The sequence below is a fragment of the Sorex fumeus genome, unplaced genomic scaffold, assembly GCF_029834395.1.
Source record: "Sorex fumeus unplaced genomic scaffold, SorFum_2.1 ptg000018l, whole genome shotgun sequence".
Lineage (NCBI taxonomy): Eukaryota > Metazoa > Chordata > Mammalia > Eulipotyphla > Soricidae > Sorex > Sorex fumeus.
The window spans coordinates 21,278,063-21,293,642 of record NW_026606075.1 but is presented as its reverse complement, the minus strand read 5'-3'; the positions used below and the strand labels follow the sequence as shown (position 1 = coordinate 21,293,642).

The following is a 15,580-nucleotide window of genomic DNA, read 5'->3' as shown; positions in this document are numbered from 1 at the left end:
TAAAAATGTTAATGAACTGAGCTCTATGCTAGACATATATAATCTTTAAGGTTAGGGTATGTGGGATAATTAGTGCACATGAGCCACTAACAATTTTAGTATAAAATGCAATTTTCCAGTTAATAAAACTTGTTCTGATCTTTTTTTAGACTGATATGAAAACCAGAGGAAGCTTATTTTGGGTTTTAGACCATACCAAAACGTCATTTGGGAGACGGAAGTTAAAGAAGTGGGTGACCCAGCCACTCCGTAGATTAAGGTAAAAGGAATTTTTATGTGTTTAATTTGAAATTAAATAGAATTATGAAAATAAAGGTATATTAGCTTTCTCTAAACCAAGGTTACCGTGTGTAAGAACACAATTATATTTGTTTTCTGTTTTGTTTTTGTGCCATACCTGGTACTACTCAGGGTTTACTCCGACTCCATGCTCAGGTATCACTTCTGGCAGGCTTGGGGGACCATATGTGGTGCTGGGGATCAAACCTGGGTCACCCACATGCAAGGCAAGCACCTTCCTGCTGTGCTGGCTTTCTAAAGGATCCGAGAACACAGTTTCAAATTAGGAAAGTACTTGTGTGTCCAGCAATAAACTAATAGTATTTGGTATTGTGAGGATTTTTCTGCTTATCTCCAATTCTTCTGCCTCAGGAAATTTTCAATTTGAGTGTGTAGCAATGATTAGAAATTAGTAGTTCCTTCAGTGAAATAGTGATTTCAACAGTTATGTGTCCATGCACCTGTATACAGATAGAACAGAGCCGATTGTGATAAATTAGTTCTCCCTTTCTAGTGGATGAGTAATTATAAAAGTATTGAATTGCTGGCAGAAAAAAGTGTTGCTACACATTTTGACTTTTGTAAAATTACTTTTTGTGAAAGGTAGTCAGATGGAAGCCTGTTTGTGGAACGCTTATTGTTTTTGGAGGAAATTAGCAGCTCCATGCTTCTGCTCTCTTTCTGCTCTGCACTATCCAGAGGCTTTAAAAAATGTATGTCTGATAGTGTTCCTCTTTATTATTTGCAGTTCCAATAACACTGAGGTATAATTTATTTATATGGTCCCTTGTGCAATCTTCTGCTTTTCTAAAGTGGGAACTCATATTTTTCCTCATAGTTTCCTGCTACTTTTCAGAGCATCCTTTGCTAAGTTGTTTGTGTTCTGTGTATCCTTTTGATTTTGGAATTCTTGCAGCCTACCTGGAGTTCAGTTGTATTCTTTCCCATGCTCTCCCCCCACCTCCCTTCCTCGTCTCTGATCACCATCTTCTGCCCCTATAAACTCAGATTCCTGTTGACTGTGCATATCAAAATATCTGTGTTTTTCAAATATGCGCCTCTGTTCCTTACTTTCTTCCATTCTCCAGACTCATAAATTCAACTTAGTTTCATAAACACGTATATGTATCAAATCTCAAATTTAGCTTTTGTTTGTTTTTTGGGCCACACCTCGGGCTTATGCCTGGCTCTGTGCTCAAGATTACAACTAATAGGGCTTAATGCTCTAGACCCAATTCCATTCTAAACTCTGGAAGAGTCTTTTACTTCAGATGTGTTAAGGGCCCCATTTATTCTCCGTGGTTTCCAATATTTCATGAGCCTGTCAACAGGGTATTCATCTCTGGTGATGATTTTACTCAGTGCTATTTGTAAAAGAGAAGAAAGACAGGCAGAGCCTGACTGGCCTTGATCTTAGGCCTCTTTGTGAATAGCAGTGAGAGCACAAAGCTGGCCTGTTGTGAGGAAGGAGGAGTCTTTCAGTGCCTTTTATCCTACGCCTGCCCTGACTGTTTGCAAGTAGATAAAATTGCAGCTCTTAGTCTGCATCTGTCCCAAAAACATGTCCTAAGGAACTTTGACCTCATCTCTGTTTTGCTCTGTTGTACCACGAGAGGTTAGTACCTCCAGTGAATTTTAAATTGGCTTAAATATGGCAGCTTCCTTCTGTACTGGGGAAGAGGAAATAGAGAATGAAGAAGATACATTTCCTTGGATATGCAAAGCTTCATCTTTCTTAATGCCTTATTGGTGTTGATTTTTAGAATATGCTCCATCATAATGCTGTAGGAGGACTTTGTTTCCTGTGGTTTTGGTGTCATAAAAAATTTCCTGATATCAAATAACTAAATACACTGCATAAAGTATAACAAACATTTTTTTACGACATTGCTGAACTTGTTTTTTTTTTTTTTTTTATGTAGGAGTACTGCCATTTATTCACCAACTGATTATCTGAATGAATTGGGCATGAACTCCACCTTACTTTTTTTTTCACAGTTTTATTAATTTATTTTTGTCTTATGTTTATTTATTGAATCACTGTGTGAAAAGTTACTAAGCTTTCAGGTTTAAGTCTCGGTCATGTAATGATCAAACACCTTTCCCTTCACCAGTACTCATTTTTCACCACAAAGAACCCTAATATACCCCCCTCTGACCCCACCCAATGCCTGTGAGGCAGATGATTTCTACTTAACTCTTCTCTACATTGATTACATTCATCATTTCGACAAAAGATGTACCATTATTGTTTAGAATTTCCCCCTCAACAATCAGAATTGCTGAAAGAGCATTGTGAAATACTTTGTTTTCTATAGCTGGTTATGAGAATCATATAATCTTGCGCGGCCGCTATTGTGGCCATGCAATTTTGGATTTCTGCAAAGAGCCAGATAATTTAGAGATTGGTTTCTGTGCGTCTGGTGTTATGGTTGTGCCGGAGAGCTGCTCGTGGGGGGTAACTCAGGACCTCGGTAGGGTGTGAAGGATGAGCTGGTACCTCCCCCCCTTCCCATGAGACTGCAGTTGCCCTGTCACCACTGGCTCATACCTGGCTTTCCTATAAGCTCTGAGGCAGCGGCCACCTTGCTGCCGTGGGGGAGAAAAGGCAGAAGGGAGCAACACCCTTTCTCTCCCAGGGAGGCATGGCGCCATAGTTTAACGCATGGTCCATTCACTTTTCTGCTGCAAGCTGCCGGGCTCTGGATTTTGCCTCTGGAGCCATGGCCATGCCAGAGAGCCGCTTGTGGGAGGCAACTCGTGACCTTGGTAGGGCGTGAAGGACAAGCTGGTACCGCCCCCCCTTCCCATGAGACTGCAGTTGCACCGTCACCTCCAGCTCATACCTGGCTTTCCAATAATCTCTGAGGAGGTGGCCACCTTGCTGCGGGGGGGGGGGTGTGGGGGGGAGGCGGAAGGGAGCAACACCCTTTCCCTCCTGGAGAGGCATGGTGCCATAGTTTAACGCATGGTCCATTTACTTTTCTGCCGCAAGCTGCCAGGCTCTGGATTAAGTCCTTTTGCCTCTGGAGTCATGTCTGTGTTGGAGAGCCGCTCATGGGGGGCAACTTGTGACCTCGGTAGGGCATGAAGGACGAGCCGGTACCGACCCCCTTCCCATGAGACTACAGTTGCCCCGTCACTGCCGGCTCATACCTGGCTTTCCTATAAGTTCTGAGGCGGCGGCCACCTTGCTGCCGGTGGGGAGAAAGGCGGAAGGGAGCAACACCCTTTCACTCCTGGGAAGGCATGGCGCCGTAGTTTAACATATGGTCCATTCATTTTTCTGCCACAAGCTGCCAGGCTCTGGATTAAGTCCTTTTGCCTCTGGAGCTTTGACCTTGTATGTGGTTCAGATACATTTCTGCCAAAAGCCACTGGGTTTTGATATTTGTTTCTGAGTCTCTGGGATCATGGCCATTAATCAGCTTGATCAGGAGCCAGAGAGGCCATTTCTAGGCAGCAACTTGAGGTCTCGCTGGGATGGGGAGAAAAGGGCCAGTTCCACCCCCATCTGGTGAGGCCCCGTGTGTCTCGTCACTGCAGGCCCAAACCTGACTGTCCAGTGGCCTCTGGAGGATGGCAGTCACCGGGCTGCCAAGGAGAACAGGCCAAGGCATGAAACCTATTCCCACCTGGAGTGGCCCAGCCCCAGTAACCTACTGCAAGAACAGGACTCATTTCTGCCAAAAACCTTTGGTTTCCGAGATTCGTTTCTGAGTCTCTGGGATCATGGCCGTTAAGCAGTTCAATCAGGAACCAGAGAGGCCATGCCTCCACTTATATAGCTGAGCTGGAGGTGGTTTGTGGGTGTGTCTCCCACATACCTAACTTTTGGCCGTTTACTTTCTTGGTAAACTTTGCCAAGTTTTTGGGGTCTGGCCAAAGGCAGAGCAGCAATTTTGGGGTATCTGAAGGCTTGATGGTGCCATCAGGCTGCTGATTCACTTGCCTCACAGGTACAGATTGACCTGCTGGCGGCACCATACCCCCTGCTGAACTTGTTTAAAGAATAATTAGGGAGACATTCAGGAAAGAGATTCAAAAAAGGAACAGGAAAGTGAATTGCCTGATGTTGCAGTTAACTTTCGAGAGTTTTGCAAATATTTGTAGTCAGAGGACTGTTTTATTTTGCTTATTTTGGGGGAGTGGGAGGAGGGGTTGCACCTGATATAAGCTCTGAGCAAAGCTGGTCTGCCCCTCTCCCCCCAAAAAACCCTAAAAGAACAAAACAATAAAACATTTTTAGAGTGCTCTTTTAGCAGTCAGCTAGGATGAAGGTGTCTTCCCTCAGAGGATTATCATTTGCTACTGCCAGGTTTTTGGTGACTGTATCTGTCTGGACATTCTTAATTTGGGTTTATTGTTTGATCTGATTCATGGAATCCAAATGGTAATGCTAATATCGCAGTTTCTTCCTCCTTCTGAGGCCTGCTTATTTTTATTGCGGCTTCTTGTGACTTCTCTATTCAAGTCAAAAGTAGATATGACTGCCAGGTTATTTTTCTGTCTTTTTTTAGATTTTGTATAGTTACTTGCCACTTTGTTCTTCAGTGTTTTTATAAACTTGATCACTTGATCACTTGACTTCCCGTTAATCGTCAGTTTGCTCGAGCGGGCACCAGTAACGTCTCCATTTGTCCCTGTTGCGTGCTAGTGTAGCCCAATGGCATCTGTTCGTTCTAGGAACACAAAGAGCCTCAAACAGATCGTTCATGATCTTGCTGAAGAAGTCTGACCATCTGGTAGGTGGGCAGCCACGCGGTCTTTTGACATGCCGTGGAATCCAGTCGGTCACGGCTCTAGTCCAGCGGTTGTCTCTAAATCTCATTACGTGACCAGCCCATCTGATTTTTGACGCCTTGGCAAACGAGATAGCGTCCCTGATTCTTGATCGTTGACGGAGGTCGAAACTCTGGATTCTTTCTCTCATTTGAGTGAAACGTGATATTCCAAGCATAGCTCTTTCAGTTCCTTTTTGGGAGACCCGAATAGCGTTCTCATCCTGTTTGCACAGGGCCCAAGTCTCTGAGGCGTATGTTAATGCAGGAAGAACAGTGGAATCAAACAGATGTGCCCGGAGCCGGAGGTTCTTTGTCCTCTTAGCTATTTCTTTGATGTTCTTGAAGGCGTTCCAAGCCTCTCTCTTCCTCCTGCGCAGCTCGGGTGCCAGGTCATTTGTCATGTTGACTTCTCGACCTAGGTACACATAGCTGTTGCATTCGGAGATGGTCGTTCCCTTGAGAGCAAATGGGGCATCAGGAACGAGGCTGTTTCTCATAAACATTGTCTTCGTAAGATTCAGCTGCAGTCAGACCTTTCCACACTCACGGTCGAAGTCGGCCAGCATTTGTGCCGCTTGGCTAATGTTTGGTGTTATTAAAACAATGTCATCAGCAAAGCGGAGGTGGTGTAGTTGCCGACCATCGATCTTCACTCCCATTCCTTCCCATTCCAGTCGTAACATGACGTTCTCGAGGGTGGCACTAGAGAGTTTCAGTGAAATGGTATCACCCTGCCGAACTGTTCTCTTGACATCAATGATCACTTCTTTGTAGAATGGTGAGATCCTGGTAGTGAATCTGTAATATAGCTCACGGAGGATCCTGATGTATTGAGTTTGAACACCCTGATTGGCTAGGGCTTCGATGACCAAAGAGCTCCCAGTTGGTGGTCATTCTGGGAGTTCTCTTCTTAAACTTTGCAGCCCTTTTCCCCTGCTCTGTGGAGTAGAATTTTGCATGAAGGAGATGGTGGTCCGATACCATTTGGAATTTTGGGACAGGACCTCCACTACCTCCACTACCCAGCCGCCGCCACACTTCAGGACGCTTTCTGGACGCTCCGGCCGAGACTCACGCACGAATGAAGCCCCACAGAACAAGATAAGCGGAACTCTGAGACCTTGGACTCCAGGCTCAACGGACCTGGGGACAGAGATTCTCTGCTTGCTCCCACCAACCACAGGTGACGAAGGGATTAAAATCAGGAACCCCACACTACCCCTGCCCTGTCTGCTTCCACCAACTACCAGAGACCCAGGGATTGGGTTGTGCACAGAAGACCCACCCTACCCCTACCGGTACCAGATAAATACCTCACCTTTTATAAGCTTATTTCAGTATTTAATTTGATTTTTACATCGCCTTGGTAGGAGGAATAGTCTGAAAATGACTAGAAGCAGAAATCAGATTTTATGCTTCTTTCAAAAACTCAAATTTGTGGCATAGATTGAATGGAGGCCTAGATTAATACTTGTTCCAGAAAATTGTTCTATTTAATATTTTGAAACAGGTGAATTTTTGTCTAGTGGCATGATGACTTGTTAGAACGTGAATAATAAAAATTCTTAAAAGCTTGAATTGACCTCAGAGAAGTCTTCAAAAAGATAAACCCACTTGCCAAAAAAAAAAAAAGGCAGCAATAAACAAATTAGACTATGTTAAAATAAAAATAAAAAGCTTCTGCTCTGCAAAAGAGATATTGGTTAAAATAAAAAAATATACCATACTGAATGGGAGAGAGTATTCACTCAGTGTACATCTGACAAAGGACAAATATCCAAAATATATCAAATGCCCAGAATGCTCAAAAACATTGAATCATCCTTTTAAAAATTGGGAAAGGATGAAGCAGTAGTACAGTGGGCAGGATGCTTGTTTTGTATACAGTCAACCCAGGTTTAATCCCTGGCATCCCATATCATCCCCATGAGCACCATCAGGAGTAATTCCTGAGTGCACAGCCAGGAATAACATCCTGAGCATCACTGGATGTGACCCCCCAAACAAAAAACAACCAAAAAGAATGGATGGAGGAGGGGGGAGAAAGGGGCCAGACATTTTTTTAAAGATAAACAGATGGTCAACAGGGATATTAAAAACTGTTGATCATCACTGTTTATCAGTGCAGTGTATATCAGTATGACAATGAGATATCACCATACCTGTGAGAATGACCTATATCAAAAGTCCAGAAACAATCAGTGCTGGTACAGGTATAATGAAAAAGGCATTCTCATTCCCTTTTGGTGGGATTGTTGTCTGGTTCAGCATTATGGTTAATGACTTGGAGATTTCTTAAAACTAAAGCATTGAACTTCCATATCATCCCGCAATCTCATTTCTGGGCATCTATCCACAGTTAACTTAGTGTGCTAAAACATTAATTCATAGTGATATAGACATATGTGTTCATTGCAACATTATTTTTGATGACCACAATATGGAAACAGCCTAAGTGCCCAGCAACAGATGAAGAAATTTTGGTATATATACACAGTGGAGTATTGCTCAGCTATGAGAAAAGAGGAATCTTGCAGTTTGCTACTCCTTGGATGGAGTTGGAAAGTGCCAAGCTTAGTGAAGAAGTAAGTCCAAAAGTAAAAGACAGATACCAGATGATTTCACTCATGCAGTGCACAAAGAAATAAAGCAAGGGATTAGACAGTCTCTCATGGAAGCAAATCTTGAGGTACTGCCAACAGAATAGAGAACTGTGGCAGCAAAGGGGCAGCAGGGAGGGACAGGAGAAGGTAACTTGGGTCAGTGGTGGTGGTATATGTACACTGGTGGTGGTGGAGTAGCACAAGTATCCGCTAATATTTTATACTGTTATTAGCCACAATGCCTGTAGCACTGTACCGCTGTCCTCCTGTTGTTCATCGATTTACTCGAGTGGGCATCAGTAATGTCTCACAACAGATTGTGAGATTTGTTACTATTTTTGGCATATCGAATATGTCACAGGGAGCTTGCCAGGCTTTGCAGTGCGAGTGAGATACTCTCAGTAGCTTCCGGGCTCTCCGAGAAGGGTGGAGGAATTGAACTCAGGTTGGTGGCATGCAAGGCAAACGCCTCACCTGCTGTGCTATCGCTCCAGCCCAGCCACAATGCCTGTGTAATCACAAAATAAATAAGTGAGCAGCAGCGGTGGTGTGATCTCTCTTGCCCACCATGTGCATTCGGTGGCCATGAGCTGCTTCCCAATCTTGGCCTGTAGACACTGCCAACAGACACATGAAGGAGGGAGCAGGGCCGCCAGGCTGGTTGGTGATCAGTTGCCGTTTATTCCACTCCCCCCATGCACCTGTTCCAGTCTCACTAAGCTCCCCATTCCTGTCTCACACTGCCCCTCATTCCCTTCTCCTCCTATCCCCCATGCTAGTCTCTCCCGCGCTCCTTCACGCAACCTTGGTGTACCCCAACCTCCAAGAATTGTGGGTCGCAATTACACCCAGGTGGGGGTAGCACAATCAACATATGGAAGCTCTTCCTTCCCAGGGAAGCTCTTCTAAGACAAAGATCTCCTGGAGCCAGGAGATCTGCTCAAGGGTGAAATACCACCAAGGGGTGTGTTTCTCCTTTCCTTAGTCCAACAACTATTTAAACATTCATCTTTATTCTACTTCTTAATAATATTAGTCGTTTTGTGTGGAGACAGTCAGAGATATATTAAGCTTGTAGGGTGGCTCTCCTGGGGACATGTTGCCATAGATCCCAGACTACAATGCTTACGCCAGATTAGTCTTTCCTAACCCTAGCAGGGTCCTAATCTAGTTGTTACTCCTTGGATCATGACAAAATTCATCCGTGACACTTATATAAGTGTTATGGCTCTTGGCCGCACCCATTTCAAAGCTAGGATAGCTCACAGCTTACCCTGGGTCCATCCAGTTCCTTGTCAGGACCTAGCTTTTGGGATGCTGGGAACTAAGGGCAACTGAGGCTTAAGTCAAGAAGACAGATGCCCAGGAGTGAATATATTCTGAGTCAATTAACTCCCAAGTTACAAAAGCATAGCATCAACTGTCTCCCTGTGTCGATAAAAAAAGGACATTGCTCTGAAGTAAACTGTGCAAAACGACATAAGAGAAGGAGAAAAGCAGTATTTCATTTACAAATACAAAATCAGAGATTTCTGAGGAATTTGACTTTACAAGTCACTGGTACTGCTTAGGGGAAATACCTGATTAACTGGTTGGGGAAGCAGAGCACAGAGAAGTTAAAGGTTAAACCCAGAGGCATGGCAGTGCTTTGGGAGCACTGTCAATGCTGTAACCCAATAAGCCTAAGCTCCCTGAGACCAGGGAGAAATGAAAAACCAGTATTATCCTACAATGCCTCCATAAAAATAACTGATAATAACACCTATGTGTACTAGAAGATCTAGGGGTGTAGCTCAGTAGTAGAATATTTCCTTTGCATGGGCTTGATTCCCAGCACCGCAAGGAGAAAATGCATCTTTTATTTATTTATTTATTTATTTATTTATTTAATATAGGAGTACTTCTATTTATTCAGCCACTGATTAGGCTGGTTGAATTGGGCATGAACTCCACCTTAGTTTTTTTTTTTTTCATCTTTTTAAATTTTATTTACTGAATCACTATGAGAGAAGTTACAAAGCTTTCGGGTTTAAGTCTCAGTCATACAATGAAACACCCGTACCACACCCAAAAACCCCAGTATACTCCCATCCCATATAGTCCCCCTACCTGTGAGGCAGATGATTTCCACATTACTCTATCTCTGTTTTGATTACATTCAATATTTTGACAGCAGACCCACCATTATTATTTGGGATTTTACCCCAACACTCAGATCTGCTGAAAAGGCAACAGTAGACAATTTGTGTTCTATTGCTGGTTATGAATAACATATGATGTTGCACAGCTGCAGTAGTGGCTGTACGGTTTTGAAATTCCAAAATTTAACAATTAAATGTGGAGGAATTTCTGCCCAAACCTGCTGGGTTCCAAAATTTGTTCCTGAGTCTCTGGGATCATGGCCGTTAAGCAGCTTGATTAGGAGCCAGAGAGGCCATCCGTGGGTGGTGATTCAGGGTCTTGTTGGGATGGGGAGGAAAACGGGCTCCACCCCTACCCCATGAGGCCCCGTGTGTCTCGTCACTGCGGACACAAACCTGACTGTCCAATGGCTTCTGGTGGATGGTCACCATGGAGCGACCAAGGGGGAGCAGGCAGAGGGACAGCACCCTGTCCCCCTTGCCTGGCACGACAGTAACCTACTGCGGGGTCTGGATGCAGTTCTGCCAAAAGCCACTGGGTTTGGAGATTTGTTTCTGAGTCTCTGGGATCATGACCGTTAAGCAGCTTGATCAGGAGCCAGAGAAGCTGTTCATGGGTGATGAAATCAGGGTCTCGTTGGGACGGGATGGAAAGGGCCTGCTCCACCCCCATCCTATGAGGCCCCCCATGTCTCATCACTACGGGCCCAAACCTATCTGTCCAGTGGCCTCCAGGGGGAACAGGCCAAGGCATGAAACCTATTCCCACCTGGGGTGGCCCGGCGCCAGTAACCTACTGCAGGGACCAGACGCATTTCTGCCAAAAGCCATTGGGTTTCGAGATTTATTTCTGAGTCTCTGGGATCATGGCCGTTAAGCATTTCGATCAGGAACCAAAAAGGCCATATCTTCAATTAGATAGCTGAGCGGGAGGTGGTTTGTGGATGTGTCTCCCACATACCTAACTTTTGGCCGTTTACTTTCTTGGTAAACTTTGCCCCGAGTTTTTGGGGTCTAGCCAAAGGCACAGCAGCAATTTTGGGATATCCAGATGTCTGAAGGTGCTATGAGGCTGCTGATGCACTCACCTCATAGGTACAGAATGACCTGCTGGCGGCACCATATCCCCGAGAAAATGCATCTTGCAGCAAGAGAAATATTAGCACTTGCTCTTCAGAATGTAATTTTATTAAAAAAAAAAAAACCACCTTCTGTGGTCTGTGAGGCTTTGTGTATATTTGTAGAAGTTTTCATAGAAGATCTCCTTATCCAAACATACTTTCCGCTACCTACCTGCTTCATCTAATCAGTCATAATTTGCTTAATTTTTCTTCCTTGACATCTTCTGAAACTGTGATCAGTCATCTGCCACTGTTCTTAATGGAGACATTAGCTTTCGGCTGCTATTCCTCTCAGGACAAACTCATAACTGCTGCGTTCTCTGCATTACTGACATGATTAGCTTTAGAGTTCCTACAGCCGTACTCTCACACTATGTCTTATGCTACCTCTGCAGTTGGCACTTTATAAGCACTTAGTTGTTTTTAAGTGAATGAACAAATAATGTATATGAAAGAAGAAGCTAGGTAAATAGAAGTAATTGTAGCCCTCTCGTATTTCTACTAGGAAGCTATTTAGATCATTGATTTTGCCATATTTACATGACTATTGTGTTAATGCCTAACTTCAATTTTCTCTCTCTCTTTCTTTTTTTTTCTTGCTGTGGGGCAGGGGTACTCTCAGATATTCGGCAAATCGATGAACAACGGGAGGAGAGTGCTACAGTTCAAAATATTTGATTACATTTAATATTCAGACACCAGTCCCACCAATATATTTCAGATGTTTCCATTCCAAATCCCAATCCCTGTACCAAAGCATAACCGAAATAATATATTTTGTATTGTTTGTTATGAAAAACTGCTGAAAATGGTACCAAAAAATATCCTTAGAGAAAAAAGAGTGTGAAGATTGTTTTATATCACCCAGGGGCCATTAAGCCCTTCAATAGGACATCGTGTTTTAAAGGTTGAGCCTTTTGTGCTTGCATATATATATATATATATAGGCTAGAGCGATAGCTCAGCAGTAGGGCATTTGCCTTGCACGCGGCCGGCCCGGCCAAGCTGGGTTTGATTCGTCTGCCCCTCTTGGAGAGCCTGGAAAGCTACCGAGAGTATCTCGCCCGCACGGCAAAGCCTGGCAAGCTACCCATGATGTATTCAATATGTCAAACACAGTAACAACAAGTCTCAAAATGGAGACGTTTTATATATATATAAATATATATACGTTTTATATATATATAAATAAAGTAAAGGCCTTCCCGTTGATCATGGATTTGCTCGAGCGGGCCCAGTAACGTTTCCATTGGAGACTTTGTTGTTACTGTGTCTGGCATATCGAATACGTCACAGGGAGCTTGCCAGGCTCTGCCGTGCGGGCGAGATACTCTCGGTAGCTTGCCGGGCTCTCCGAGAGGGGCGGAGGAATCGAACTCGGGTCGGCCATGTTGGCTGCGTGAAAGGCAAACGCCCTACCGCTGTGCTATTGCTCCAGCCCATATATATAAATATAATATAATATTTATATATATATGTCTGTAAAAAATACATATATATGTCTCTAAGATTTGTTGCCTACTACTCTGAACTCCATATAATGTGGTGCAGTACTCTTGGAGTCTGGGTAAGGTGTGTCCTATGAAGTGTCCAGGAATAGGTTCACTCATGAGTGAGGCTCGGCTTGAGTGTATGGAGAGTGGAACCGCATGGTGTCGGTTGAGTTCTGCAGGTTTTCAGCTGCTGGGGTTGGGTCCCTTGGGGTGGGGACGGCTCTCAGCCATCCCCTCTCTGGGGAGCCCTGAGTGGAACAGGCTGGCGTGGGTCCCATGGCACGGGTCCTTTGGCAAGTGTCATGTTATGGTCCCTTCCTGGAGAGAAGGACATGCCATCTGGATGGTGGCCAATGACGAGATTATCTGGTGCCAGCCAGAGGTGGTTTATGGGCATGACTGCTGAGTTGCCAGAGACAGGAGGATATGGGTAGAGGATCTCTGTTTCCTGTCCTTCTAAACCCAGAGTTCTCCATCAGAGTCCCGCATACCTGGGTTTTCTGGGGTGTTCATTCATGGGTGAAGCTCAGCCCGAGTGTGTGGAGAGCTGCCGTGAGTGTGTGGCGGTTGAGTTCTGGAGGTTTTTGGCTGCCGGGACTGGGACCCTTGGGGCGGGCTCTTACTCATCCTCCTCTGGGGCTCCCCGAGTGAAACAAGCAGCTGTATTTTATAACAAAACTTCAGTAAAGATTTAAAACATGGGTTTGAGAGGTAGCACAGTGGGTAAGGTGCTTGCCTTGAAGAATTAACTCCCAGCACTGTGTATGGTCTCCTGAAGCACTACCAGGATTTAGCACTGAGCCAGAAGTATGCCCTGAGCATAGCACAAGGAAAAAATGAAAAAGGAAGTCAGAACAAATAAGAAAACCAACCTCTTCTCAGCAGTTTATATTGTACTTTTTCCTTCCAAATAATGTTATATTAGGATTCATAAGATGTTTCTGCACAAATAGCAACTTGCAGGTACAAACTCTCCATATATTTTTATAGAGACAGTAGCAGAAGGTCATGCCCTGTGTTTTTGATTGACGTTCTCACACAACAGATGCGTCATCAGTCAGTTCACCTGCAAATGTGAAGGACTCCAGTGCCACCCACATTTTGTCCTTGCATCTTTGGTGGTAAAGAAGAGTGTTTTGTCCCCCCCCAGCAACTCAAGAGTCCAATGCTTTTTGTTGTCATGAAATAACTCAGGTGGCTTCTATTTATCCATTTAAAATTTATCGTGTAAGATTGACTGTAGAGTGCAATAGGGCATTTTGGAATGATGTCTTTATTGTCATCTCAGTGCTATTTCTTATATTTTCTTTATAAACTCTCCAAATCTCTGAGTAATTTAACCACAATAACTGTTCTCTATTCCACTGGTTTAGTATGCTGTTTTATCGAGGTTATTTTACCAAGTTTTCAAACTCATTTTTAAACAATTTTATGGTATACAAGCATTTTATTTTTAAAAAATAAAACTTAATTAAAAGTCTTTTTTTTTTATGGGAGGCAGAAAGATACTACAGGGGATAAGGTACTTACCTTGCACATAGCAGACCATGGTTCAATCCCTACTAGCATTGCAGCATAACCCCCCAAGCACAACTCTGAGTGATCCCTGAGCATAGAGTCGGGTGTAAGCCCTGAGCACCACCTGTGTGTCTCCAAAACAAAACAAAAAGTCTTTTTAAAAACTTATTTTGCATTCTGATTCTTAAAGGATAAAAAAGTAAAATTCTACCTGCTACAGAGATGAGAAGTGTGTGGTACATAGTGTCACCCATGGTTTCATCTCTCTGCCTGTGTTAAATATATGTAAGTTCCTGTGACATTCTTTTCGGGGGTGGAGGACTGCTTGGGGTCAGGAGTCACTCTGGTGGTGTTCAGGAGGCATTGTGGTACCGGTAAGCGAACTAGTTGTTGGATTTTATAGATGAAGGAGCTGGGGCAAGGCTAAATGACTGGTAAATGTTAGACTGGACTGGATCTGAGATTTACCTGCCTTCCCAACCTAAGATTTTAACTCGTGAGCTATCCTGAAAATGAAGGCTGGGTCAAAACCAAAATGATACATCATGAACATGTACTTAAGTTTTTCCTGCATTGGACTTCAAATTAAACCCTTCTACCTTTGTATTTCCCCAGATGGCAAACCAATATAGCACAATCTTTTCAGTCTTTTTCGAAGGAATTTATAGCTTTATATCTATTTTTTAAAATCTTCTGGTAGACTTCATGAATATGATTTAGGTTTTTATTAATCTCTTTGGCTTTTATCTTTCCATATCTCAGACAGTCTTTTATTTTGTGTGTGAGTAGCCATCTTTGTAGGCTGTTTTATATGTTCACAGAAGGGATTATTTTATGTGTCCTCATACCATCTGTAGCATCAATTTAGTCTCTTTCAATTGGTATAATCTTTCATTTATGCAGGAGTTATTAAAATGAAGCTATATTTGTATAGCACTTTGGTAAACGTTAGGGTAAAACATTGATTTGTTTTATTCACAACAAATCCTATGCAAAAAAATATTTAACCATTAAAAAAATTCTCATCTTGCCTTACTTTATATTTTGTCTTTGGTGTTTAATTGGGATGAATGTAATTTGAATCTTGATTGTGATTTTGGAATTCTGGGAATAAAGAAGTGCCCCCTGTTCTCATTGAATGTTTGTTTTTCTGCAGTGTTTCTCAACCTATTTTCACTCTGGCCCCCTTCTGACCTTGTTTTCTTCCTGTGGCCCCCTATTCTACTTAATTTTGTACTATGCCCCCTCCGTCTTTCACATGAGTTTCACTTGTTGAATATCCTGGGGTTCAACAGGGGATCATATGACACCTCCACTGGAAAACACTGGTCTAGTGAGAAAGACGTAAAGAAGAAAATACAGTTATGATTTCCACTGTGAAAGGAAAATAGAGTGTAGTTTGGGAAGGGTAGCAAAGGATAACGTCTGCTCTAGTGAATTTTTGAAAACCTTCTTGGGAGGGGTCAGTAGGAGTTTGCCCAAAAAGATGGCGCTGGTATATGATAGGAAAGAGGAAAAGAGTGTTTCAGGACAGATTAGCAGAAAAGGGGAAAGTCTTAATGTCAGAGAAATTGGACTGATCAGGATGTTGGATGAAGATCCTGGAATTTAGGGTAAGAAGAGTAACAGATGATATAAAGT

General features: G+C 43.4%; 1 protein-coding gene across 1 annotated transcript in view; it reads left to right on the top strand.

The window, feature by feature from the left end:
• MSH3 (mutS homolog 3) overlaps positions 1–15,580 on the top strand; it is a 169,237-nt gene that overhangs the window by 69,849 nt on the left and 83,808 nt on the right. Inside the window, exon 12 of the mRNA XM_056112463.1 lies at positions 150–259. Within this exon, the coding sequence (XP_055968438.1) occupies positions 150–259 (110 nt within the window). The remainder of the gene's footprint in view (positions 1–149; positions 260–15,580) is intronic.